At 30.0% G+C, this 24,095-nt stretch overlaps 9 protein-coding genes across 20 annotated transcripts; 5 read left to right on the plus strand and 4 right to left on the minus strand.

The window, feature by feature from the left end:
* The first annotated feature begins 36 nt into the window (after positions 1-36).
* Rpt2 (26S proteasome regulatory subunit Rpt2) lies at positions 37-2,116 on the plus strand. Its single transcript, XM_012294926.2, has 5 exons — positions 37-176; positions 510-1,071; positions 1,142-1,528; positions 1,600-1,835; positions 1,899-2,116. The coding sequence occupies exons 1-5, from the start codon at positions 174-176 to the stop codon at positions 2,031-2,033; spliced, it is 1,323 nt and encodes a 440-aa protein (XP_012150316.1). The 5' UTR covers positions 37-173; the 3' UTR covers positions 2,034-2,116.
* Positions 2,022-3,077, minus strand: LOC100882310 (uncharacterized). Its single transcript, XM_003707416.3, has 2 exons — positions 2,610-3,077; positions 2,022-2,520 (listed from the first exon to the last, which is right to left on the minus strand). The coding sequence occupies exons 1-2, from the start codon at positions 2,697-2,699 to the stop codon at positions 2,113-2,115; spliced, it is 498 nt and encodes a 165-aa protein (XP_003707464.2). The 5' UTR covers positions 2,700-3,077; the 3' UTR covers positions 2,022-2,112.
* Positions 3,078-3,200: 123 nt separating this feature from the next.
* Positions 3,201-4,805, plus strand: Polr3F (RNA polymerase III subunit F). The gene is made up of 4 exons (XM_003707306.3): positions 3,201-3,421; positions 3,555-4,173; positions 4,241-4,402; positions 4,477-4,805. The coding sequence occupies exons 1-4, from the start codon at positions 3,345-3,347 to the stop codon at positions 4,549-4,551; spliced, it is 933 nt and encodes a 310-aa protein (XP_003707354.1). The 5' UTR covers positions 3,201-3,344; the 3' UTR covers positions 4,552-4,805.
* Positions 4,806-5,152: 347 nt separating this feature from the next.
* Positions 5,153-13,474, plus strand: Acf (ATP-dependent chromatin assembly factor large subunit). Of its 5 annotated transcripts, XM_076536423.1 has the most exons (15): positions 5,153-5,608; positions 5,881-6,019; positions 6,095-6,309; positions 6,415-6,625; positions 6,696-6,925; positions 7,002-7,675; positions 7,768-8,238; positions 8,304-8,794; positions 8,862-9,114; positions 9,244-9,638; positions 9,711-9,925; positions 9,991-10,175; positions 10,365-10,478; positions 10,905-11,235; positions 11,849-13,474. In XM_076536423.1, exons 1-15 carry the CDS (start codon positions 5,496-5,498, stop codon positions 12,027-12,029), a joined length of 4,218 nt encoding a protein of 1,405 aa, XP_076392538.1. In that variant the 5' UTR covers positions 5,153-5,495; the 3' UTR covers positions 12,030-13,474. The 5 variants fall into 5 exon arrangements, with proteins under 5 accessions (XP_076392538.1, XP_076392534.1, XP_076392536.1 ...); XM_076536419.1 differs by having other exon boundaries at positions 8,862-9,638; XM_076536421.1 differs by having other exon boundaries at positions 8,862-9,638; positions 11,861-13,474.
* On the minus strand, positions 13,189-14,200 carry roh (reduction of Rh1). The gene is made up of 3 exons (XM_003707307.3): positions 14,049-14,200; positions 13,485-13,646; positions 13,189-13,389 (listed from the first exon to the last, which is right to left on the minus strand). Exons 2-3 carry the CDS (start codon positions 13,642-13,644, stop codon positions 13,316-13,318), a joined length of 234 nt encoding a protein of 77 aa, XP_003707355.1. The 5' UTR covers positions 13,645-13,646; positions 14,049-14,200; the 3' UTR covers positions 13,189-13,315.
* Positions 14,201-14,295: 95 nt separating this feature from the next.
* Gnpnat (glucosamine 6-phosphate N-acetyltransferase) lies at positions 14,296-18,913 on the plus strand. Of its 2 annotated transcripts, XM_012294931.2 has the most exons (6): positions 14,884-15,022; positions 15,115-15,263; positions 15,471-15,591; positions 15,652-15,714; positions 15,793-15,920; positions 15,992-18,913. In XM_012294931.2, exons 2-6 carry the CDS (start codon positions 15,249-15,251, stop codon positions 16,232-16,234), a joined length of 570 nt encoding a protein of 189 aa, XP_012150321.2. In that variant the 5' UTR covers positions 14,884-15,022; positions 15,115-15,248; the 3' UTR covers positions 16,235-18,913. The 2 variants fall into 2 exon arrangements, with proteins under 2 accessions (XP_076392596.1, XP_012150321.2); XM_076536481.1 differs by lacking the exons at positions 14,884-15,022; positions 15,115-15,263 and adding an exon at positions 14,296-14,450.
* yata (N-terminal kinase-like protein yata) lies at positions 16,556-20,100 on the minus strand. Of its 2 annotated transcripts, XM_003707309.3 has the most exons (12): positions 19,960-20,100; positions 19,696-19,842; positions 19,491-19,619; positions 19,212-19,423; positions 18,822-18,912; positions 18,267-18,749; positions 17,979-18,200; positions 17,651-17,903; positions 17,401-17,574; positions 17,055-17,323; positions 16,854-16,962; positions 16,556-16,776 (listed from the first exon to the last, which is right to left on the minus strand). In XM_003707309.3, exons 1-12 carry the CDS (start codon positions 20,071-20,073, stop codon positions 16,625-16,627), a joined length of 2,355 nt encoding a protein of 784 aa, XP_003707357.1. In that variant the 5' UTR covers positions 20,074-20,100; the 3' UTR covers positions 16,556-16,624. The 2 variants fall into 2 exon arrangements, with proteins under 2 accessions (XP_003707357.1, XP_012150322.1); XM_012294932.2 differs by lacking the exon at positions 17,401-17,574.
* A 166-nt stretch (positions 20,101-20,266) lies between these two features.
* LOC100880052 (centrosomal protein CCDC61) lies at positions 20,267-22,759 on the plus strand. Of its 6 annotated transcripts, none has more exons than XM_076536474.1 (7): positions 20,267-20,402; positions 20,969-21,051; positions 21,112-21,263; positions 21,433-21,629; positions 21,692-21,964; positions 22,112-22,195; positions 22,265-22,759. In XM_076536474.1, exons 2-7 carry the CDS (start codon positions 21,028-21,030, stop codon positions 22,339-22,341), a joined length of 807 nt encoding a protein of 268 aa, XP_076392589.1. In that variant the 5' UTR covers positions 20,267-20,402; positions 20,969-21,027; the 3' UTR covers positions 22,342-22,759. The 6 variants fall into 6 exon arrangements, with proteins under 6 accessions (XP_076392589.1, XP_076392587.1, XP_012150349.2 ...); XM_076536472.1 differs by having other exon boundaries at positions 20,273-20,704; XM_012294959.2 differs by having other exon boundaries at positions 20,282-20,852.
* On the minus strand, positions 22,383-23,937 carry LOC100880166 (optic atrophy 3 protein homolog). Its single transcript, XM_003707311.3, has 3 exons — positions 23,707-23,937; positions 23,330-23,532; positions 22,383-23,246 (listed from the first exon to the last, which is right to left on the minus strand). The coding sequence occupies exons 2-3, from the start codon at positions 23,469-23,471 to the stop codon at positions 22,756-22,758; spliced, it is 633 nt and encodes a 210-aa protein (XP_003707359.1). The 5' UTR covers positions 23,472-23,532; positions 23,707-23,937; the 3' UTR covers positions 22,383-22,755.
* Positions 23,938-24,095: the final 158 nt, after the last annotated feature.

Here is a 24,095-nt window from a genome sequence, read left to right on the forward strand (position 1 = left end):
TATATTTTTGTTTTTTTATTAATTTTGTAATTAAAAAATATCATTCAAATATTTTGAAATATATCGAACTATTTCGATATCGCATGAGCGAGTATCGAATCGAAATCGATACTGCGTGTGCTCGGTGTGAATGACTTCGCTGTTTCGTTCTATGGTCAAACAATAGATGTGAGATGGTAAGTTTCCATAAATTATTTGAATTAAATATAAAATTATCAATTTATATTGTTTAAGAGAATTTGGAGTAAAGTCTTTAATATATCTATAACAACTTTAATTTACGGTTTATATTATTAAATGTCATCCTTCATTTTAGGTTAACATAGTTCAACATTTTAATTTTGTTATATTAAGTTTTACTGTGTCATTCAAAGTGAAATTGTTTATAACATATTGATATATCTTAATTAATATATAATATTCACTCAAAATGATAATATAAAAACGATATACTTAAAAATTAAATATTTTTAAACAATTATAACATTTATTGCAAATATTTATTGTAGGGACAAAATCAGTCAGGTACTGGTGGTACAGGAGGTGATAAGAAAGATGATAAAGATAAGAAGAAGAAGTATGAACCCCCCATACCAACAAGGGTGGGCAAAAAGAAGCGACGTACAAAGGGGCCAGATGCTGCTTTAAAATTGCCGCAAGTTACACCGCATACACGGTGTAGATTGAAGCTTTTAAAATTGGAACGTATAAAAGATTACTTGCTAATGGAAGAAGAATTTATTACAAACCAAGAGAGACTAAAACCACAGGAGGAGAAGAATGAAGAGGAAAGATCTAAAGTTGATGACTTACGTGGAACTCCAATGTCTGTTGGAACATTAGAAGAAATAATTGATGATAATCATGCTATAGTTTCTACATCTGTTGGTTCTGAACATTATGTATCAATTTTATCCTTTGTGGATAAGGATCAGTTGGAACCAGGATGTTCAGTTTTATTAAATCATAAAGTTCATGCTGTTGTTGGAGTTTTAGGCGATGACACAGATCCTATGGTTACAGTAATGAAATTAGAAAAAGCTCCACAAGAAACTTATGCAGACATTGGTGGTATGTATCAATAATTACAGTAGTATTGTAATAGTTTCATGCAAATGTTTACATACTTTTTATTATATAGGACTTGATACACAAATTCAAGAGATTAAAGAATCTGTAGAATTGCCATTAACACATCCAGAATACTATGAAGAAATGGGTATTAAACCACCAAAAGGAGTTATACTTTATGGTCCACCAGGAACTGGAAAAACATTATTAGCTAAAGCTGTAGCTAATCAGACCTCGGCAACTTTCTTGAGAGTGGTTGGGTCTGAACTTATACAAAAATATCTAGGAGATGGCCCAAAACTTGTAAGAGAATTATTTAGAGTTGCAGAAGAACATGCTCCTTCTATCGTATTTATAGATGAAATAGATGCTGTAGGTACAAAACGATATGACAGTAATAGTGGAGGAGAACGTGAAATTCAAAGAACTATGTTAGAACTCCTTAATCAACTCGATGGTATATAAAATGATTTAAATTTTGTTGTGACATTTTAATTGTATATAAATTAAATGTTATTACACTTTCAGGGTTTGACAGCCGAGGAGATGTTAAAGTTGTAATGGCTACAAATAGAATTGAAACATTAGACCCAGCATTAATCAGACCAGGTCGCATTGATAGGAAAATAGAATTTCCATTACCTGATGAAAAAACAAAAAGAAGAATTTTCAATATTCATACTAGTAGAATGACTTTAGCACCAGATGTGAATCTAGCAGAATTAATTATGGCTAAGGATGATCTTTCTGGAGCAGATATTAAGGTATTATAATGTATATATTTTGACAATTATATATGTTTTATACTAAAAATTTATTGCTTCTAGGCTATATGTACTGAAGCTGGATTAATGGCATTGCGTGAACGTCGTATGAAAGTTACCAGCGATGACTTTAAAAAATCTAAAGAAAGTGTTTTGTATCGGAAGAAAGAAGGTTCACCCGAAGGATTATATTTATAAAATACGATACTTTATTTACAAGATTAACATATGAATATCATGTATACTAATAAACAAAAAAAATACAAAAGTTTACATTTTAATTGTATTGTTCATCTTCAGATAATTTTTCAACCTGATTTTTTAATTCGGATATATCTAACTTACTAATATTCAATTCTTTAACATACGGTTGAAAATATTCATCAAGGATTTGAATAACATGTAACGAATGTTTTCTTTGTTCATTAATAATTTGTGAAAATGATTTCTGTGTATTATTTTTGCCTTGAGATTCTCCCATGCATATGTAACATGCACCTCTTTTAGTTTTATCAAGAATTTCTTTTATGTGTTCAGGAAGTATAATATTTTGCGGTATAACATTTAATAAACTTTTAAATTTTCCTAACATAAAAGCAGTTTCAAAAGCTTCCTCATAACCTTTGTCGAAACCTTTTTGAAAAACAGAGTTTGCTCCATTTTCTATTCCTTCTTTGTAACCATTCTTAAAATAACAAAAAGTATGAATACGTTTAAAAAAGTAATTTACATACTGACATATAAACGTCTTTTATTAACTGTATATAAAAATACCTTTTTGGCAATTTCAACAGCACGATTCCAATCTTTAGTGGCAATATTTAAAGAATCATCAGTTTCTGTTGCATCTAAAAAATCTGCCATGCTACTAAAGTAATATTTACATTGATACAGTAAAAATTTGTAACCTAGTGACGTTTGAAATAATTATTTCATGAGAGAACAGAATCGTTTCATGCATCACGTCTGACTACAAAAGAATTCCCACAACTTGTATACCATTTTATTAATTACATGCACGTTGTGCAAAATATATAAATAGTAGTTGTAGTACTATAAAACTAAATGATATAAAAGACCACTGGTTTACATTTAGAACCAGAATCATCATAAGTGCCCATGTACACTGCTCTTGGTTATGGAGTGCGCTAACCAATCAAAGCCATCTTGCGCACAATGAACAAACATTGTTTATCCAACAACTCTATTCGTAAAATAGTACAATAGAAACATATTATAACAGAATAAAACTTTTCATGTTCGAAAGAGAGAATTAAAAGATTGTTTCCTTTTTTCTTGACGTATTTATTTGCGTATCATTTTCAATAATTCCTATACTCTATGGTGATCATCAGAGTTATCGGTCAAGATGAGTTCTGTTATCAAAGTTGTCGATCAAGAAGAATTTTATTTGTTCTGCGCAGGGGCTCATGGGTCCCAGTATATAGCATGGGATAATAATCAGCAATATATGTATAGTATTTCGATGTTTGATGATTTAAATATTCAATGGAAATTGAGGCCAGCACTTCAAAGGAGCAAGATGCAACTGAGACAGATGTTAATTTATCTCAAATTGAACAAAAGTATGTTTTCATATTTATTAAAACACACATAACACACTAACACACATCGATAGGTTATGTTTCTTATAGTATTCACTGTAGTGATATTCATAACTAAATGATTATGACATAACTTTGATATTAAAATTTCCAGAATTATTGCCTTAGCTCAAGCAAGACCAAAAGGAATATCTGACAAAGATTTAACAGTTGAAATGCCAGATTTACAGCCAGCTCAAAGAGCCCAAATTATAAACAAACTTTTATCTCAGGGACATTTTGATCTATTTAAACAAGGCGGTTCTTTGTTGTACCGTTTGAAAGATCCTTCTAAAGCAAAAGTAGCTAAAGGTGCAGATAATGAAGAAAAGATTGTATACACAATAATTGAAGAAGCAGGAAATAAAGGAATTTGGATTCGCGATATAAGATTTAAATCAAATCTAATGCCAACTCAACTAAACAAAATTTTAAAGAGCTTGGAAACCAAAAAATTTATCAAAGCTGTTAAATCAGTGGCAGCAAGCAAAAAAAAAGTGTATATGTTGTATAACTTAGAACCAGATACCTCTGTCACGGGCGGTGCTTGGTACCAAGACCAAGACTTTGAAGCAGAATTTGTTGATGTTCTCAATCAACAATGTTATAGATTTTTGGAGAAAAAACGAGAACAAATAAATTCTAGTAAAGGTGGACCAATTATAGCTAGGAATGTTACATTTGCTTCATCCAAAGAAGTTTGGAAGTTTATTTCTGATCTTGGAATAAGCAAGGTATGTATAAATACTATAATTTTTACATTCTCTGCATGTTTATGTTTAAAAATAGAATTATTTATAGGTAAAATTATCAGTAGATGATCTGGAAATGATATTGAACACATTGGTTTATGATGGAAAAGTAGAACGCACTCTTTCAGGGGATGGAAGTAATTTATACAGAGCAGTAGAACCTTTATTAAATCCACCTGGATTAATTAAATCTACTTGTGGTGTTTGTCCTGTAAGTTATCTTACTTTTAGTTTGTATTTATGTAAAAATTAATTAGTTATTAATATTAAGATATTGTAATATAGGTGAGAAAAAATTGTTGTGACGTCGGTGATGTAACACCTACAAAATGCCAGTACATTACAGAATGGTTGGAATAATGTTTTCTAACATGAATATATCAATTAGACATAATTAGTTGCTTATTCATTACTTTAATACATTTTTATTTGTCAATATTTTTATATAATTTATTTGTACATATCTATATTATAAGAGCAAACTGTATTCATTACATCGAGACATATTCTTAAATTTTCAAATTCCTATATTCCAATACTCCTGTATAATTATATCCCTACACCCTCAGTTGTTTTTATATTGTATCTTATAAATAAAACATTTATGAAATATAGTTTTTTTAATTAGTGTACAGCTGTTAAAATAATTATATAAAGGTTGAAATATAGTTAGGTGAATGTGTAAATTATTCCCGCCAAATCTACCGAGTCTATAATTTCAATCGAATAGAAAGTACCAACTATAAAGAAAATATGTCACATTCGTTTTTATGTTTTTTCGTAAAGACAATGATTTATTAAAAATGATGTAATAAAAGGTGTGAATGATAAAAATAAAAAAGTTTCCTAAATTAAATTTTGGGTGTATTAATAAAAGAACCACTATTATGCAATGATCTTTGTTTCCCGCGTTTTAATTAACTATTTTACGTTGGTACCGTTATTCTTTTTATTGGCTTCCGGCTTTGTAGTGCCAGATGTGAGTGCGCGCTTCCACGAGCACCGTTAAATCGTGCCTTGTCACGAAACTCGAAATGTTTCATAAAACTGTACCGAAGTTTTGTATTCGACACTTATGAATAATTGAAATTTTCACACTAGTTATCTACAACAATCTCAATCAAATTTTCGCGGTGTTTTAAGCTTGAAGTGCGTTTGTTAAATCGCATATATCGCGTCGCATGTGCCTGGTGGCATTCCGGAAAGAGTACAATTCCATCTTCGACGTAGAATTGATTTTTTAACTCTGTTAGAAGCATAAACGAAATTTACGTAAATATAACGATAGATTTCCAAGTACTGACATGCCGCTTCTTCGTAAGCAACCGTTCCAACGACTTCATGTCTCCTCAGACTTTAAAGATGATGATGAAGTTTTTCATTGTGAGGTTACCAATGAAATTTTCAAGGACTACAAGTAAGACTATGACAGCTGAAATAGTTTCGATACATACTGTAAACTTTATTCAGTATGATTTGTTAGATACAGATATTTCATACTTTTTTAATTTCAACTTTGTTGATTATCTTCATTTTTATAAATGCATATGTTGATATATCATTTGTTTCATTTTTATACAGCCATTGGTTCATAAGTAATAAGGAAAATTGAAAAATCCTGAATATAATATTGTGTTTAAACATTGTTAAGAGATCATATTTATAACATTTTATATCTTGCAATTACAGTGAATTCTGTGAGAGAATTATTTTGTGCAATTCACTTATATGGTCATGCAGTATAACTGGTAGAACCAACATGACCTTCGAAGAAGCTTTACAATGTGAAGAAAATGCAAAAAGGAGTCTTAAAGAGTTTCCAATGGAGGTATATCATTGAATCATTTATTTATTATTGTATATTCTAATTTTTGTTCTACCGATTATAATGTTTATATTACAGTTACGTATTCCTATACTATATCTTGCCAGTAAAACAAATAGATCTTCTTTTAATGACATGATAGAAGATGTATATCAGTTTGCAAGAGAACGCTATTTTGTAGGAGAAATGGTAGAAGCAAGCTTTACCGAAGATTCTTGGTGTGATTGTCATGTTCTTCAAGTTATTGCACCTTCAGAACAGCAAATTAAATTATTTGCTAAAGAAAACAATAGGTACACACACACACACACACACACACACACACACACACACACACACACACACATATTATAATATTGATACTATATTAATATATATGACATGCTTTACTGATACAGGAATTTACAAGAGCAACAATATCATCCACCAGCAAATTTGTTTCGTTATGAAGTAGAACAATTAGATTGTGGAGAATCTGATATTAGTCAGCTTATGATAGTGGAGGCAGAACAAGTAAGAAGGAGGAAACAACATTACAGCAGAGAACGTAATAAAATATTCTTACGTCAGTTATGTGAACAAAATGAAAGTGGTATATGGGTTGTGAAAGTTAGTAACTCTCTTAAAACACTAAAATGATTAATAAAATGTGTTATTGAAATATTGTGTTTATGTTCAGGATAGTGTTTTACAAAAATATGGAATCAGTAAAGTACGTTTTGACACTATATTTGCTGGCCCACCACCAGACTTTACATCACGTGTTAAAAAATATGTAAGACACAAGCAAGAATCAATTGATAAATTTCTTACATCAGATATATCAAAACAAAAGTCAATAGAAAAGCCAGATCCTCTCAAGAAAGTAAATCAAGGTGGAGTGGATATAAAAAAATTTCGAAAACCGAGGTAAGTAATGCATTCCGTAAACGAAATAATATTTGATTTTGAATAATATATTAATACTATGAAAATCCATGTATAGAATGAATGGAAAATTTAAAGAGGAACGTAAGGCAAAAGCTCTTGAAGAGAAAGCAAAACGGAAAGAAGAACGAGTTCTTAAAAGTGAACGTAAAAAGGAAGAAAAACAAAAATTAGCTGCTTTAGCTGCATATATGAGGCAATGGAATAAACCAAGGGAAGATCTCGAATGTGAAGATCTTTCTGTTCTCCCACAACCCACCCCAGTTAAGAGTAGTATACCTAATGAGAAATTTGGTGATTCCATAATGATTCTAGAATTTCTAGAATTTTTTAGCGATGAATTAGAAGTTACTACATATTTTCCAAATAGTTTTACATTAGATTTGTTGGAAAAGGCATTGTTGGTCAAAGAAACATCTGGACCATGGAGCGACCTCTTACAGTTGCTCCTATCAAATATATTTAAGTATCAAGCAGATGAAGAAGATGAAATCCATGCTCAAGCATCTGATTTATTAAATGATACTAGTATGTATGAAGGAGTAACTTCGATGACAAAAGCTGTGAAACTTGCTACAATAGCATCTAGCTGGAGTCAAATGTATCAAGGGTGCAAATTGTCTGAAATGACATTGGATCATGTGACTTTGAGTGAGATTTTGAGACAACATTTACTAAGTTCCGGTGGACGAATAGGTGAAGTTGCTTCAAAATGGAGATATTCTCAAAGAGGTAAGATTTCTCGTCTGCATTTTGAATTAAGAAATATAAAAAAAAAATATTAGTTAATAGCTAATATATTAATTTTGTTGTTTCCACTTTAGGAGGATATACAAATCAAGATGATCCCGCTCTTTTAATGAGAATAAAGGAGGCATATATTTTAAGATTATTGGGACATCGTAACGTACATGAATTTGATTTGGACGAAAAATTGAAAGTGGCGACGTGTCTAATTCATCAGTTACTTACATTTGCTTCAATACAAGATGTAATTGAAGAGAGACACGAAAAACTTCATCAAGCAAAAAAAGAATTGAAATCGTTTTTGATAGCTGAACAAAAAAAAGAAAAGAAAGAAAAAGAAGAAAAGGAAAAAATGAGTAATGAGAAAGATAAAGAAAGTAAAAAGCCAAAGAAAATTACACGTAGTAACTGTGAAGAAGTGAAAAAGAAAGAAGAACATGAAAACAAATTAAAAGAACTTCAACAAGCATCTAGGGATGATAAAATGATGGTTTACTTAGGTTCTGATAGAGCCCATCGTAGATACTGGAGATTTTTATCGATACCAGGTAGTTTATATGCTAGTAGATAATTTTCAGTATTATGTATGTCTAATAAATTTTTATGTGCACAGGAATATTTGTAGAAAACGATGAGTGGTGGCCCGGTATTTGTCTCCCAGAAGGTACACCTTATCAACCGGAATTAAAAGACAGAGAATCAACGTACGCATATTTAAGAAATAAATTTGAAGATGAATTTAGCGACAAAGAAAATAGTTTTAAGAAAGCGAAGAAATCTCCTAAGAAAGTTACATTTTCTGAAAAGAATGGTCTTAAATCTCCAAGGAAAGATACATCTCGAAAAGAATTTAAACAAGAATTATCTAATATCAGAAAAAGCTTATTAGCTTGCACAGGGGATAAAGAATGTCCAGTTCACTGCAAAAGGCTTGGACCAAAGTGGAGCTTCTATGGAAAACCAGAAGATATAGAAACTTTAGTGAACGGTTTAAATAAACGAGGAATCAGAGAAGGTGAACTCAGAAATAACATTTTACAAGAAATGACAAGTCTAATGTCTGTGATCGAAGAATGTCCTAGACATAAACTTAATCCAGAAGTTGTAAGTACTTTGTAATACGGTAAGCATAGCTTCTTAAATACTATAATTAATTAAATTTTGCATACAGTTTTCAGAACCTATTAAAGTACCTATTAACAAAACTACAAAGAAAAATAAATATGAAAACGCTAATTTAAATTTCCCTTCCGAAACGTCAGTCGACGACGTTTTAGAATTAACGTTAAGAGATTATATTCTAGATTTTGAAGATAAAATGAAATCAGCTTGCTTGGGACATTTAAAGGTTAACGATCGAGAAGCATGGAGAAAAGCAATTAACAATAGGAGTTACGACAAACAGTGTGATAGACTAATATATGGTACAAACGAGATTGAAATAGATATTGCTACTAATATAACGTTAGATAAAGTGAAAAATGAAGCTAAGCATAGTAGGCCAGGTACTCCCGATTCAGAGGCTGGAAGTATTAATATAAAAACTTACAAAGATCCAGGAAAGTACTTAGGACCACCAAGTGAGACTGAAGTACTCTCAGATCCTAAGCAACAGACAGTCATTAAACAGATGGCTTGTGCTATTTTGCAATTATCACATGCTATAGAACAAAAGTACTTACAAGAACCATTATGGGGCGATGAAAAAGATAAAAAGTCAACAAGCGAAGAAACTAAAGAAAGATGGGAGCAATCTCTTATGGCGTCAACAAGTTGGTCTCAGTTATTTTTACATTTGAGTACTTTGGAAAATAGCGTCGCATGGGATAGAAGTGCACTTCATGCACAGTGTCGTGTATGTAGACGACGCGGAGACGCCGAGAAAATGCTACTCTGCGACGGGTGTAACAAGGGCCATCACTTATATTGTTTAAAACCAAAACTAAGCGTAATATTCTTCGAATGATAATAGTATTCATTTTTATTATACAACGTTAATTAACAATATATTTCTTTATAGACTGTACCAGAAGGAGATTGGTACTGTAAAGTATGCAAACCACCGATAAAATCAAAAGAAAAACTTAAGCAACGTAAGAAATTTGAGGAGGAATTGGAAGAAGAAGTAATTTTAACTAAAGAAACTCGACATAATCGTGCAAAGCGTATTCTTGAAAGTGAAGGAGAAGAAGAACGAGACGATGATGAACTGGAAGAAGATAGTGATATGGACATGTAAGAATTATTTTAATAAGTGTTTATTAAACGATAAGCATCGTTTAATAATTGTGAAATTTCAGAAGCAGTCAACAAGTAAATGTATGCACTGCATGTAGAAGCGGTGGAAAATTAATCAGTTGCGACGCATGTTCAAGTTATTATCACATAGAGTGCATAGAACCTCCCATAGCGAGAGCACCTCGTGGGAAATGGTCTTGTTCAGATTGCAAAGACAGAAGAGATAAACGGACGAATACTAAATATGGTAAGGTATTCAAATATACGATACGAGTATTCGAAAATTCAGTACCGACTAAGATTACTGAAATAAATCTTGAAAATGTTAAGCAGTTTTAGAGTATTTTATTATTTTTTCGTACTAACCCATTAATAAATAAAATATTTTAAACGGTGATGTAATAAAGCAATTTCTTAGTTTCAATTGTGTTGTTAGTGAGGGGGCGAGAAAGGGAAAGAGACAAGGAGAGGCAGTGCGCTGCAGCAGCACGCTCTCGCATCCATGGCTTTGCCAAGAGCCTCCTCACTACAGAATCTACAGACTGGGACGGTCTGTATTGTAACTCTATTCTACTTTCCTTAGTACATTTGTATTTTTTTTGTTTTATAGATTGTCAGATGGTATAACAACTTTTGCTTTACACATTTATTCATTAGTCATTAATAAATTAGATTTAATTTTTAATAAAAACTTTTTGTAACAGGGAGAGGTTTCATTTGCATGTATACGCACAATGTCCTTATTCTCTTGTTATGATAAATTTCTTTTAATCGAATTTACTACAAATAATCTTAACATTTTTATTTGTGGTGCAAAGTAACAAAATTGTTTTTAACTTATGAACGAAAAAACATTAAAATTGCAATAAATCTTTTTTACATGTAGACTCCATTAACGCTTTGCATGTGTTATTAATCAAGATATATGTAAATTAAAAATCGACGTTTAATTGTATATAAAAATTTTGATATCCAGACAGTAGCACTTCAGAAGATACAGAACCAAGGAAAACAAGACGAGCAACTAAAAGAGCTATAGAGGAACAAGAAGATAAAGGCATGGGAGGTCTACAGGAATTATTAACAGATATTATGCACCATAGAGATTCTTGGCCTTTCCTATCACCTGTTACAAAAGACGAAGTTCCAGATTATCACGATATTATTTCCAAACCCATGGATTTTGGTACAATTAAATGTAAACTTAATAATAGAGAATACGAAACATCAGAACAATTTTTCAACGATTGTCATTTAGTGTTTCAAAATTGTCAAGCTTACAACGAAGAACACAGTTCTGTATACAAGTGAGTTCAGTTAACGCAAATATTGCTGTGTATAAGTTCGGATGCCACAGATTGCGAAATTGATTAACAACGTTGATTAATATACTATCCTATAATCTCTTAAGCTAGTTTAAAGATTTTGCTAATAACAGCAATAATTTTTTATTCATATACTTATAAGAAATGAACAGCTTTAAGTAGTTTTCTTAATTATATTACTAGGCTGTTGATGTTTATTTATTTATTTATTTATAATACACAGAAATACATTAAAATTCACAGCCTTATTATTGTTATCGCTAAAAGAGGAATGGAATTGATCAGCATGCATTTTTAACTAATAAATCAATTATAATATAAAGTAATTAGTTGTTAAATGTAACAAAATATCGAGTGTTTTAACTGCTATAAAACATTTCAACGCTTTAAGTTCATAAATATATAAATAAATTCATTTATTGTAATGATTTTAAACAAATTTTATATACACTTAATATATGTTTTAGATTTAAAAAGAAAGAATTGTTGCAATAAAAACTGAATATAGTAACCGTTTATATTCAAAATCTTTGGCTTCCGAACATTTAAAACAGTTTAAGTCTTTAGAGTTACACTATGTCTTTTTTAAAAACAGTTACGTATACAGAGCAGGTATGAGGTTACTGAAATACTTTGAGAAACGGTGCAAGGAACTTGGATTAAATTGCGGCGAAGAACAATTACGTCCGACGAGTGCGAAGAAACCAAAACTTGAAGAAAATGGTCTCGTTGATAGCGACGATGAAGATACAGAAGAAATTCGAAAGTCAAGATAGAAACAAAGTACTTTTTCCAACAACGTTCTATTTATTGAATATTAACTTTTATTCTTAATACGTAAATGTACCTTAAAACTGGATATGGATTTATATACCGCGGTATCAAGCACTATATATAGATTCATGATTCAATGGAAGAAACTTTGTAAAGTATATAATACTGAAAAAATTTCGTTTACTAAAATTTACAAAGTGCTATACAGAATTTATAAAATTATTCAGTTGAAACAGGTGATAAAATGCAAGCTTAAAAGTGTTCAAAATATTTTCTCCTTCGTTACTTATCAAATATCCCAATCAATATCTTTTTAGGCTTGCTGTAATAAAATACGCGTACACAGTATTATTTGTAGAATTTTATCCATGTTTATAAGTGCTCTCGTATATTTTTAGATATTTGAAAACAGAGCATTTTATAAATATAAGTAAATCAGCGCGTAAGCGATTTCGTTTGCTTGAATCAGTACAAGATTAGTCTTTTTTGAGTTAGTAATACTAAAATTTTTTTGTTATCGAACAAGTTTTTTTACGTTATATTAATAATTATTTATTATTTTAAGATTATTCATTTCATTGCATTTTATGTATTCTTTCACTGCAAATAATATCGGAGGTCACCCAACTGAATCGTTTAAGCTTTGACTCGTGCTAAATCGAAATACATGTAAAGTATCGTTTTTTTTAATAGTGTATTTATAGTACACGACACGCGATAGAACATAATACGACTGATGATTTAAGAATTAATACTTGCGTAATAAAACTTTTTTATTATAAATGCAAAAAAAAAAGTATTCTTGTAACACTTAAATTTATACGTAACAAACATAATTACCGCATCTATATCTATGAAGTAGATTTCACTGAGATTCAGATACGTTATATATTCTGCACAAAATTATTAACGGTTAAAGATTTTGTTGTTTAATTATTTTTGTTTTAGATTTTGCCAAATTGTTTGTGTATTAGCTGTACTTACTTTTTCTTCTTTCGCAAAAATCAGCCTACTTCGAAAAAAGTAAAAATTTAGGCTAGTCCTGTATAAAATCTACAGTACAAATTATTATTAATCTCTATATTGTACAGCAGTGAAAACAGTTCTTTGTAATCATGTACGTTTTATACAATTAATTTGGTAATAAACATTTAAAGTAGATTTGTAATTGGAATTTGTAATGTATTATATCAGAAACTGATAGATAAGAAGATACATGATATCGACTGCTTAATTATAAGATTTTACATGCATTTATTTTCATACATTATGCTATATTACAGTAGTTTTAATGTCTCATCTCTGGTGAGAATTGGTGTTTACGAATTTCGTCCCAGCGTTTCACATTTTCTGGATTGTAACCTAAAGAAAGAAAGGAAAGTATTAATAATTATACGTCGTTACTATGTACTCTTGGGTAATAACGAATTAAATAACTTCATTCTAATTGCACTTACTTAATTTTTGCATATAATAGAAGAAAGGCATACAAATGACTGTAGACATTAACCAGTACTTCAATATCCAACCGCGTGGATGGTTGTAGTAATGCATAAATGGGAACTGAGCAATTTTTGCAGACAGCGTATATGGAAATTTCATTGGTCTTCCAGACATCTCTAAAAATGATAATTTAACAACAATCATTAATACTGTAGGATTCTTTATTTACATACAAGAATATCCAATACCGTTAAATACGAAAGCATAATACGTTGTTTATATTATTATATCAAAAGAATGATAAATTATGAAGTAGATATTACAATTACGTTGATGGACATTTGTATGCTTCATTCTTGTCTGTCTATTTTTAAGTTATGTCATTTGCATGCAAATCATCGGATATATAAAATTGAAATGCCATTTTTAATTTGCAAGAAATGTATATTCTTGACCCGACATATTAAAATTGCAATATTTATTTTGACAATTAATGTTTTTATCACATAAAATTAATATTAAAATGTCGATATCTTAATATATTTTTATACATAAATAAAATATTATTAAAATAATACCTGTTTTCTATTTAACAAACTGAGAAACAAATTACACGAGTAGAATAATTTCACAACCACCGAAAGTCATGAACTTATATGTGTTATATAATGTCTTCTGCTACTGTATATCGAACGCTATATCGAATTGGTGTTCTTCCGCGCATTTTAACTAACTTCAGAGGGCTCTGTACTTTATCAATGCAGTATTGATCAATTGTCTGTTTTTCATTCCGTGGTTATATACACGATGTAGAAAAATATATGGATAGTCAAAGAGACTGAAATAAGCAAGGGCAAGATCAACAGTTTTCCTCGAGTTAGGCGGGAATTTAAGACATTTGGGCAGTAGAATATTTTTTATTTTCTAATATTAGTTTAGCGCGAAACAAGAAAGAGCGGATAAGAGCGATGAAAAGCATAGTAAATAAAAGATCACTGAGTATATAGTTTAGTATCACGAAGATTAGCGAACCTCGTCTAATAAAGATATTCTCTCGTGATGAGAGTGTTACGTTCATATTCTAAAGTTTTAGATGATTATTGGTTAAAAATTGGACAAACTTATACAAAAAAATGTATTTGAAAATCCTTTCGAAGATATTAAATATTATTATTCAAATATACTTTTTATAAATTTTACATAAATTTTGATAGAGTTTATAAAAATATTTAACTTCGATCATATAAAATAATAAGTGTATTAAATAAACTACTATATATATATATATATATATGTTAAAAATATATATTGTAACATTTTATTTTTTATTAACGTATAATTTATAACGAAAAATTATCATACAAACATAGATACAAAATTAAATTTTAGTCAATAATTTCTATAGGAAAAAATTGCATCGCGAATGATCAAGCTTAAATGACAATATCTTATCAGAGATTAATTGATAAAACTAAGGATTAAATACTTCGAATGTTTAATATCCATTTTTTAAAAATATAATACTATTTTACATAGAAATTCAACCAATTCAGTTAGCATATTTTGCTTTTATTACTATTTATATCATTCAAATATATAAATCGAATTACATTTTTAATGAAAACTTGTTAATTTAATTTTTAGTATGAAAAATAAAAATACGAAAATATGTCTTAGTGTTAAGGTGGTCTTATAGATACCTGTGCGCATATGAAGGATGAAATAAGAGGATAGATAAAAAATTAATAAAAATAAATTTAAAACTAATCACAAGTACCATGAGTTCTATAGAGGTTGTAAATTTTAGTATTTTAATTCAATCAGTTACTATAAACAATTTTTAAGTTTGTTAATAAGTGCCTTTTTGTAGAAAACAATATCAATTTGATAGAAACAATATGTCACCAAATTTGTAATATTTATAAATTTTATGTGACATTATATAATCAGTTTTATATTGCAAATCAATTTTTAATTATTTATTTATTTAATATTTTCAGGGAAAATGTTTTGGGGATGCAGAAATTGAATTGTTTAATTCAAACGTGTTGGAACGATTGTCTTTACCATGTGTAGAAGGTTTATTAATTAGATCTTTAAGATCCGGTGATTATGATAGAGGTAAGAGTAGAACAAAGTAAATAACAGTAATAAAATACTAACCTTGTATTTGTCTCAAAGGTTTTCTTCAGCTGTTAACGCAATTAACTGAAGTTGGAAATATTAGTAAAGAACAATTTCTGAGTAAGTTTTCTGAAATTAATTTCTGAAAGCAAAAATATAATAATAAATAGATACTATATTTTATTTTGAAATATGTAGACCGTTTTCAACAGATGAAAAATACTGGTAGTTATTATGTCATTGTGACAGAAGATACAACCAATGGCAAAATAATAGCAACTGCAACGTTAGTCGTAGAACAAAAATTTATTCATAATTGTGCATTGGTATGTTGTTCATTAAGTACTCTTTTAGAAACCATAATTGTTCAATGATTAAAATAAATAATTTATTACAGAGAGGACGTTTAGAAGATGTGGTAGTAAATAATAAGTATAGAGGTAAACATCTGGGAAAACTAATGGTTAAAACTGTATTACAATTAGCAGTTTATTTACGATGTTATAAATTGTCGTTGGATTGTAAAGACAATCTTATACCATTTTATGAAAGTTTGGGCTTTAAGCGAGAATCTAACAACGCTAATTACCTCAATATGAGATTCCAAATGGAAAATGCTACAGAACAGTCACATTTATGACAATAAAGATATTTCAAAATTACTATAAAAGATTTATTGTTTGAAAGTGACAAAATTTTTACTGTTTTTATAAATTCAATTTTATTTTAAATCATTTGAAACAATACAAATTTCTGATATGAATTAATAAATTAAGTGTACTATGAATTATGTAGGATATAAAAATAATAATATGTAATTTTATTTTGGTAAATATATATATATATATATATATATAATATTTTTTGGGAACACATAATGTAATAAACAACGTTAAAAAGTAACGAAGAATCAGTATACAACTGTTAATTAGTCATTAATAGATAATAGTTATTAGTCATATTTTGTATCGATCATATTTTAATTTTCTTTTGTAATACACGATTGATGTTTTAAACTATGGCATTTAAATTAGAGTTTTTTGGTAGCAACGTTGTTTCGTAATTTTACTGCTCTTTTAGCTTCCATTTGTCTTTGTCTTGCTAATTTGCGTTCCTCACGTTTTCTCCTAGCTTCTTCTAATTTATTATTTCCTGTAAGTGTATTAACACTTTCGATGTTCCCTTAGAAAATTAAATAAAAATTTGCATTAACATACATTATTTCGTAATCAAAATTATTGTTTATAAAATTAACTTACCCGATTGTTCTGATGGTTGAAAATCTTCTAACGGTTGAAACTCCGAATCTTCCCAGCCTGTTTCAACGGATTCATTTTTATCTTCTATACTTTGAGCTGCTTCTTCTTCCTAAAATAATATTCAAATATTTTTTTAGAGTTACCTCCTAATACTACGACATTCAAAATAACTCTGCATTACAATTTTTGATAAATACAAACCGGTTCTTCTTCAAGGCTTGTCCATTGTTCATTGCACTTGGAAGAATGAGGAGCCGGTGAAATATTACTTGTGCCATGTCCTGAAGCAACCGAAGGTTGCTGTTCCATATCACCCCAATTATCTGCATCCCAATCCCAATCACAGTCCGAGTTTGTATTTGCTGCATTTTGTAGATCATGTTCATGATCATGGTCTAGTGATGTCATACTTGTAGCGCTACTTGTTGTAGCTGTGGTGCTAGCACTGCTTTGTGAACTACTAGCTTGTTCTGCAATTTAATTGTACATTCATAGAAAGAACAGTTGATATTTGTTAGAATTAAAAAAAAGAAAAACATGTAAATACCCAAAGAGGCAGGTTTATTTAGTAAAATCCTAGATGCATTAAGAGGATTCGATGATTTAGGTGTATTATCTGACTGACTACGATAAAATTTGGCAGTTACTGCTGTTACAGCCCAACCTGCCCATGTTGCCGCTGCATTACTAAGACTAGGAGTTGCCGTATTTACATCTGCCTCTGAAGTCACATCGTTTAAATTATAAATCTATTATTACAAATAATAATAAGTACTGCTTTATAATTAAGTAAATACCCATAGATTCACGTAATCCAGGATCCTCTGATACCCTTTCAAGTTTCGATAAAAATCCACGAATCGTTCGAAACGCATTATCTCTGACTCCTTTATCTACATCGGTAGTAAGTGGGCATAAGGCTGGTAAAATACGATTCGCAACTTCTTGGAGTAGAAAATATTGCTGCGTCGCAGCTAACGCTAAAATACTTGCTGTTCTAGCAGGTGGAAATACATCCCGTGTACCTCGAATAAATGCTCCAATTAATACCTGTAACGATATTATTGTTTATGATTCCTTTCATTACGCGTTATTTCGTAAAGTTTATATCGAGGTTTGAATTACTTTTTGTCTAATTTGAGGATGAAGATGTTGAGCAATTTTTCCTAAACAAACTGTAGTATTAGTACGTATTCCGCCATGTTCATCTTTTGATTGAAGTTTAGCAAAATACCTTAATGTTTCCACATTAAGATTATTATAATCTAATTTTGGGGCTAAATGTACAACTGATTTTATTGTTTGTTCCCTTATCGCAGCATTTGTGTCTAAAAAACCTCTGGCTACCTGTAATTAATTATATTAGAATGTTTTGAATTTACTATAAAAAAAAAAATGAACAACCGTAATAACCTGTGGGAAGATAGCTTCATTAACTGTCGCTGGTTGCAGATGATCAACAAATCTGTCCAATTGTTGTAACAACCGTAATCTTGTCGCTCTATCATTCGATGCAAACAATTTTACAACACAAGGTACCACCCTTTTCTGGTATTCAGTATCGGGTAGTTGGCAACCAAGCTGTAACAGGGGAGGTAATACCGCGCTCCCAGCATCACCAAATTCAAAGGCAGCCAATAATTGTGGTAAAATTTTATATCTGCCAACACCGTCTGGAAATGATTCTAATTGATTAGCAAGCTGCGAGAAAAATCGACCCTTCTCTCCTCTTTCTTTCATTTGAATTTCTTCCAAGAACAAAAGTGCGTCTACAAGGGTATTTTTGAAAAATCCTCCATTACTACGACAGCGTGCTATCACATCGGCTGGATTTGGTCTTCCTTCTGCATTGCCACTGATCAATTCTTGATATATTACTTGCAGTTGTTTTGGAATCTGAAAGATAAACTTACAGTTATTATTTAATTCGAGGGTAACTATTAGTTTTGTAGGTAATAGAAGATATACTTTATCAAGAACATTAAGTTGCGAACTTGAAGTCAGTGGACCATTATAAGTTTCCCAGATCAGGCATCCAAGTCCCCACATGTCAACCGAGCTGTTTTTTATTTATTCGTCAGTTTCATAGCGTTAACAATAAACCTAAATGTTTACATACGGAATAGCTGGTATTGTAATTTAACTTTAAAAGCGAAGTAACTATTTTCTATTATTTACCAAATAAGAGAATCATTTTATTAATAGTGTATACGTATTAATAAATAACTTGCAGCTATAAATAAAAATGTTACAATTATTTGTATCTTGAAATTAAGTCTCTATAACCACTGATAATATAAATTTTGCAGATAGGGTATAAACGTATAAAATACTTTTCCTCGTATAAATTTTCGTTACCATTTGGTGGCTGGCTTGACATTTTCCTTAATATCCGCAGGATAATAAGCTTGAAACGTCGACGGCAATGAGTTATAAGCAGCGTCTACTACCGTCATGTATTCGACTCCGCCAAGTTTCCATTCCCCGCTTTCTTCGTTAACAAATACACTCCACAAATTAACATTGTTATGTCGTAGATTACCATCATTATTTAAGAAGTTTAGTGCTCTCTGTTAAAAATTTATATATTTTGACAAATATTTTACAAATTATTATATTATTTAGATTTATACTTACCGTAATTTGAAATATTCCCCAAGAAAAATATAATTCCTTCTTAGATTCCTCATTGCTATCGGACTTCCTTTTCAACCGATTGTGCAAAGATTCCACGTGTTCGGTTGCTAAATAAATTACTTTATCAGTCTGAAAACATTAAAATAAATTTATGTACTCTTTATTAAGTTAACGATCGTTTACATTACGATAACAATAATTGTACCTCAAGACTATCAAGATACGAGAGTATACTTGGATGTCTAAGTGTTTTTAATCTTTTCACTGCTGATCGTGCTACATCCAAAAGATGTTCATTACCATTTTTACTCTCAAAAACAAATACCGAAACATCTTCACCTCCTGTGGAACCCTGTAAAAGAAGATGTGACATAATAAAAATAAAACTTTTAAACAGCTAATAAAATATAAATCAATACCTAAAGTTGGAAAATATTTTTTAAGATTTTACTGCGTCAGGTTATGATACCTTTTTCTTAGCTTTATGTAAAGTCCAGATACTTTTATCGTCTAAATCAGGAACTGGTTCACCGATTTCGTATGGGAAATCTTTCGTAGGGTCTCTTGAAAAAAAGGACCACATCTTTTACGATTTAACTAATTATTTTTACATAAATCAAGCTCATTCTCCAAACGAATACCATATCGCGATATCACTGACAGCTACGCATCAACCTATTTTCGACCGCACTGCTCCTTTGCGTTGATTATAATTAAACTTATTATTCGTTCAACAGGATCACATATACTGCTCGCGCAACTCGGCTAACTTCAGTATAGTCCCTACCAGTTATAACGCTGTCATTATATATATCGAATATACAGGGTGATTCTATTGCTAGTAGAGTAGAAAAGGAATTCTCACAGGCTGTTTTCCTTATTGTTCCAAACGAAAGAATCACTCTATATAAGGTAGATGACACAATCATCGACGCGTGGACGTTACTCTTGGTTACAAAGTATATCGAACGAACATGTGTACAATGAACAAAACCTCGTCTAATGATAAGTATGACTTCCCTTTAAACGTGTAATAAACCTATAATTGCTCGCGTGTAAATTAGTGTAAAATTTGAACAAATGTATTGATTAAATTTTCTAATATTTCGGAGAATTATTGTAATTAGTTTATTTAAAAACTTGTATGAAATATTTGTCTTTAAATATGAACGAAGTTGGTCCGTCCTTAGTAACAACTTATGCTTTTAAAAATGGTAAAGAATATATTGTAAAGATAAAAGTTACTTCCGTAAAAGGATGTCAACGCAGTTTAGAGCTCGCTGTTACTGATAAATATACCGCTGAAAGCTGGCAGTCCTCTTACGATGCCGCATGTTTGTTCTTTAACTTTACTTTAATAATGTAAACTATTTTATGATTATATCAAGATTTTTTAAATTTCTTGTCTATTACAACTTTATTTGTAAAATTTGTTTATTTTATGTTACATTATAAATTGTGTTTTGATCGTTTTAAAGATATTGAAAACTTGACACATAAAACTGGAAATTACAAGCATTTCGACGTATTTGCGGCTATGCTCCAGTCTGGCTTGTTGAAAGTAAAATTTGTACTTTGAATTCAAAGTAAAATAAATGAAATTAAAAAAGGTGAATTGCAGACAAGCGAATCTATTACTTTGGACCTCCTTACCTTCGAAGATTTAGAATTACTGCGCGCACATAGATTCGAGCGTAATTCATGCACAAGTTTGGGAAATGCATTGAATAATCGTCGATATCTTATATTAACGTACACTGTTGAATTTGATCGGTAAGTATAAATTTGTATATAAATCTCTTAACTAACAAACAATAATATTTTTCTGTATATTCTATAAAAATAAATAAACATGTCGAGTACAAGAAAGTTTGTAAATCTTATGCGGATAAATTTGATATGAAAAATATGAAATATTTGCAACTGTAACAAATTCCCTAAGAATCCATTATCCATTACCTTTGGAATACTGTGGTTTACCTGATCCAATAATATTACAAACTACCATTAGAAGATTACAAGCAGAAATTGAGAGATTACAATCTGTGGGGAGTAACAGAAGTCTACAAAAACGTATCGAAGAACTTACCGTCACAAATCAGAAACTTATTCAAGAGAATCAAAAACTCACGAACGGAGGTAGAAATAGACAGTTCAATAGTTCTAAAAATCACTTTTTGTTATTATTTTTCAATGTTTAGGAAAAGGTTTAAAGCATTTAATGGGATCGATAAAATCATTAGAGAATAGTATTGCCAAGGAACGTGCATCGTTTAGGACACAAATTCAAAAACTTAAAGCTGAAAATAGAGCTTTATTATCGAAAGTACAACAACTTACTGTATCTAGTAGAAAACCTGGAGATGGTAGCTCCGCGTTAAAACATTCTGCTTATTCGCCTTCTATACGTAGGCGAAGTAGAAGTCGATCATCTTCAATTTCTAGTCGTGTTAAAGCATCTAGTTTGTCATCAGGTATAAGCCTTAACATCAAATCCTGTTTAGTTTTTCACAAAACTAATTTGTCTATTACGCTGTTTAATACATTTATATCAGTTTCTTGTTTCCATTATTCTATTTAAGTTAATCAAATTAGTATTGACTTTGTACTATTCGCTACAGGCAGTTCAGCGGAGTCAATTAGAACATGCAAATCCCCTTATCGAAATACAAAAGCATCATATACCAATAGGAAAAAAAATTCTAGTTAGTATTCAATAATTTTGTAAAAAAATCAATATTATTAATAGAACCTTAACATGTTTGATATTATAGAACATGATTTTGAAAACTTGGAAGCAAGAATTCGCACGTTACAGAAAATGTTAAAAGAAGGAATAAATTTGAATTAATGAATTAATAAAATTTTAATAAATAAATATATACATTAAAATAAATTTTCTTTCTTATAATAATTATTATTACATATTTTGTATAATACAACCGAAACAAATGTAAGTAGACAGTACAAGTATAAACAAAAGTATATACTTATATAAGTAAAATGTATTTTCCTAAAAACATGTATCTAATGTCCAGATTTGCTCGTTATTACAAAAAAGAATTATGCTTATAATAGCATAAATAGAAACTACTGCATATTTTCAGCAACGATATAGAAAAATTGCTATATTTTTGCGTATACCGTGAGGGAGTATTTATGTACACTGCAATATAAATTATTGTTCTTCTTTTACTGTTTTAATATTATCGACATTATATCGATACTATCACATTCATTAATAAAGATTAATATAAAATTTTAGTTAACTGATTTTGTACGCTTTTACTTCATTTTCATAATATACTATAGCTTGCTCAATAAGCGACGTTTTCTCAGTTTCTCTACTATGTGTTTCTACATTTGTTTTCGAGTTAACATTTATATCTTGACTCGTTTCATGTACTATTACTTTTTCAGGTAATCTATGTCTCGTAGATTTTGCTAATTCTTTACAAGCTTCCGTTAGATATTGAATGTCGCTTTGTTGTTGAGATGTAATTCTATTTAAACTTTCTATGTCATCTTTAAACTTCTGTATTTGTGCTAGACGCGCTTCTTCTTTTTTGGTTTCTTTCGCCACTTGACGATTATATTCTAATATTAGACAACCACCGGCGACACTGAAAATAATAACTTCGCCCATCAAATTTGCTCCTAATTCTATTGCCATAGCTTCGTTCAATTTTGCAACTTTCGTAGGCTTACCAAGGTTCATTAGATACATTTTAGCTTTAACTTCTGCCCAATGATAAACTGTAACGTAAGTAGAAAAATAATTTAATTCACGAATACGTAAAATATTTAAACAATTAATTTAAAACATTCATTGTACTTACACTGAGCAGGTGGTATAATAAAATATGTTCTAAATACAGGATGATTTTTTGCTTGGTTAACAAGAAATTTTGCCAAAGGTTTACTTATTTGTTTAACAAATAAAACTCCCAATTTGAGGGCGGGAAAAACACCTACGACCATTCTTCTTTTATTTACTTGAAACAACTGAACTCGAGAATCACACCTTATATACAAATAAGACCTAAAAATCATATGTATGTAAATTATGCATTACTAATCAAGTGTTTTTTCAGTAATCGTGTGTATGGTTGTTCTTATTCATATTTATTTACTACATATTGAAAATACGAATGACATAATATCACAATGTCATTATGAAAAATATAAGTTCCACGTGATATTTTGAAACTGTTACCTCAGTTTTGAAAGTATAACTTCAAAATATAGCAGACGGCCATACTGACGTAATTGATGAATTATGCGATTACATTTCTATCTATAGTCATGTGCTAAGAAAAATTGATTAACATATTTGTAATGTAATATGTAATTCTTTATTTATGAATATTTATGTTAACAATTTAAATCTACACGTAAAATATTTCTAAAGCGAACACACGTTCATTATCCTTCTAACGATAAATTGCACTCGTACAGTGTAGCTAACTTCGGTACGTTTCTATCACCTAACATATATTTATATTATATATTTATATATTTATCCATAGTAGCATAGTAGATATTATTTTAATACAAATAATAAATTAATTGTACAATATAAGGAAAATAATATATAAAAATCTT

This window comes from Megachile rotundata, chromosome 10 (assembly GCF_050947335.1).
Source record: "Megachile rotundata isolate GNS110a chromosome 10, iyMegRotu1, whole genome shotgun sequence".
Classification (NCBI taxonomy): Eukaryota; Metazoa; Arthropoda; class Insecta; order Hymenoptera; family Megachilidae; genus Megachile; species Megachile rotundata.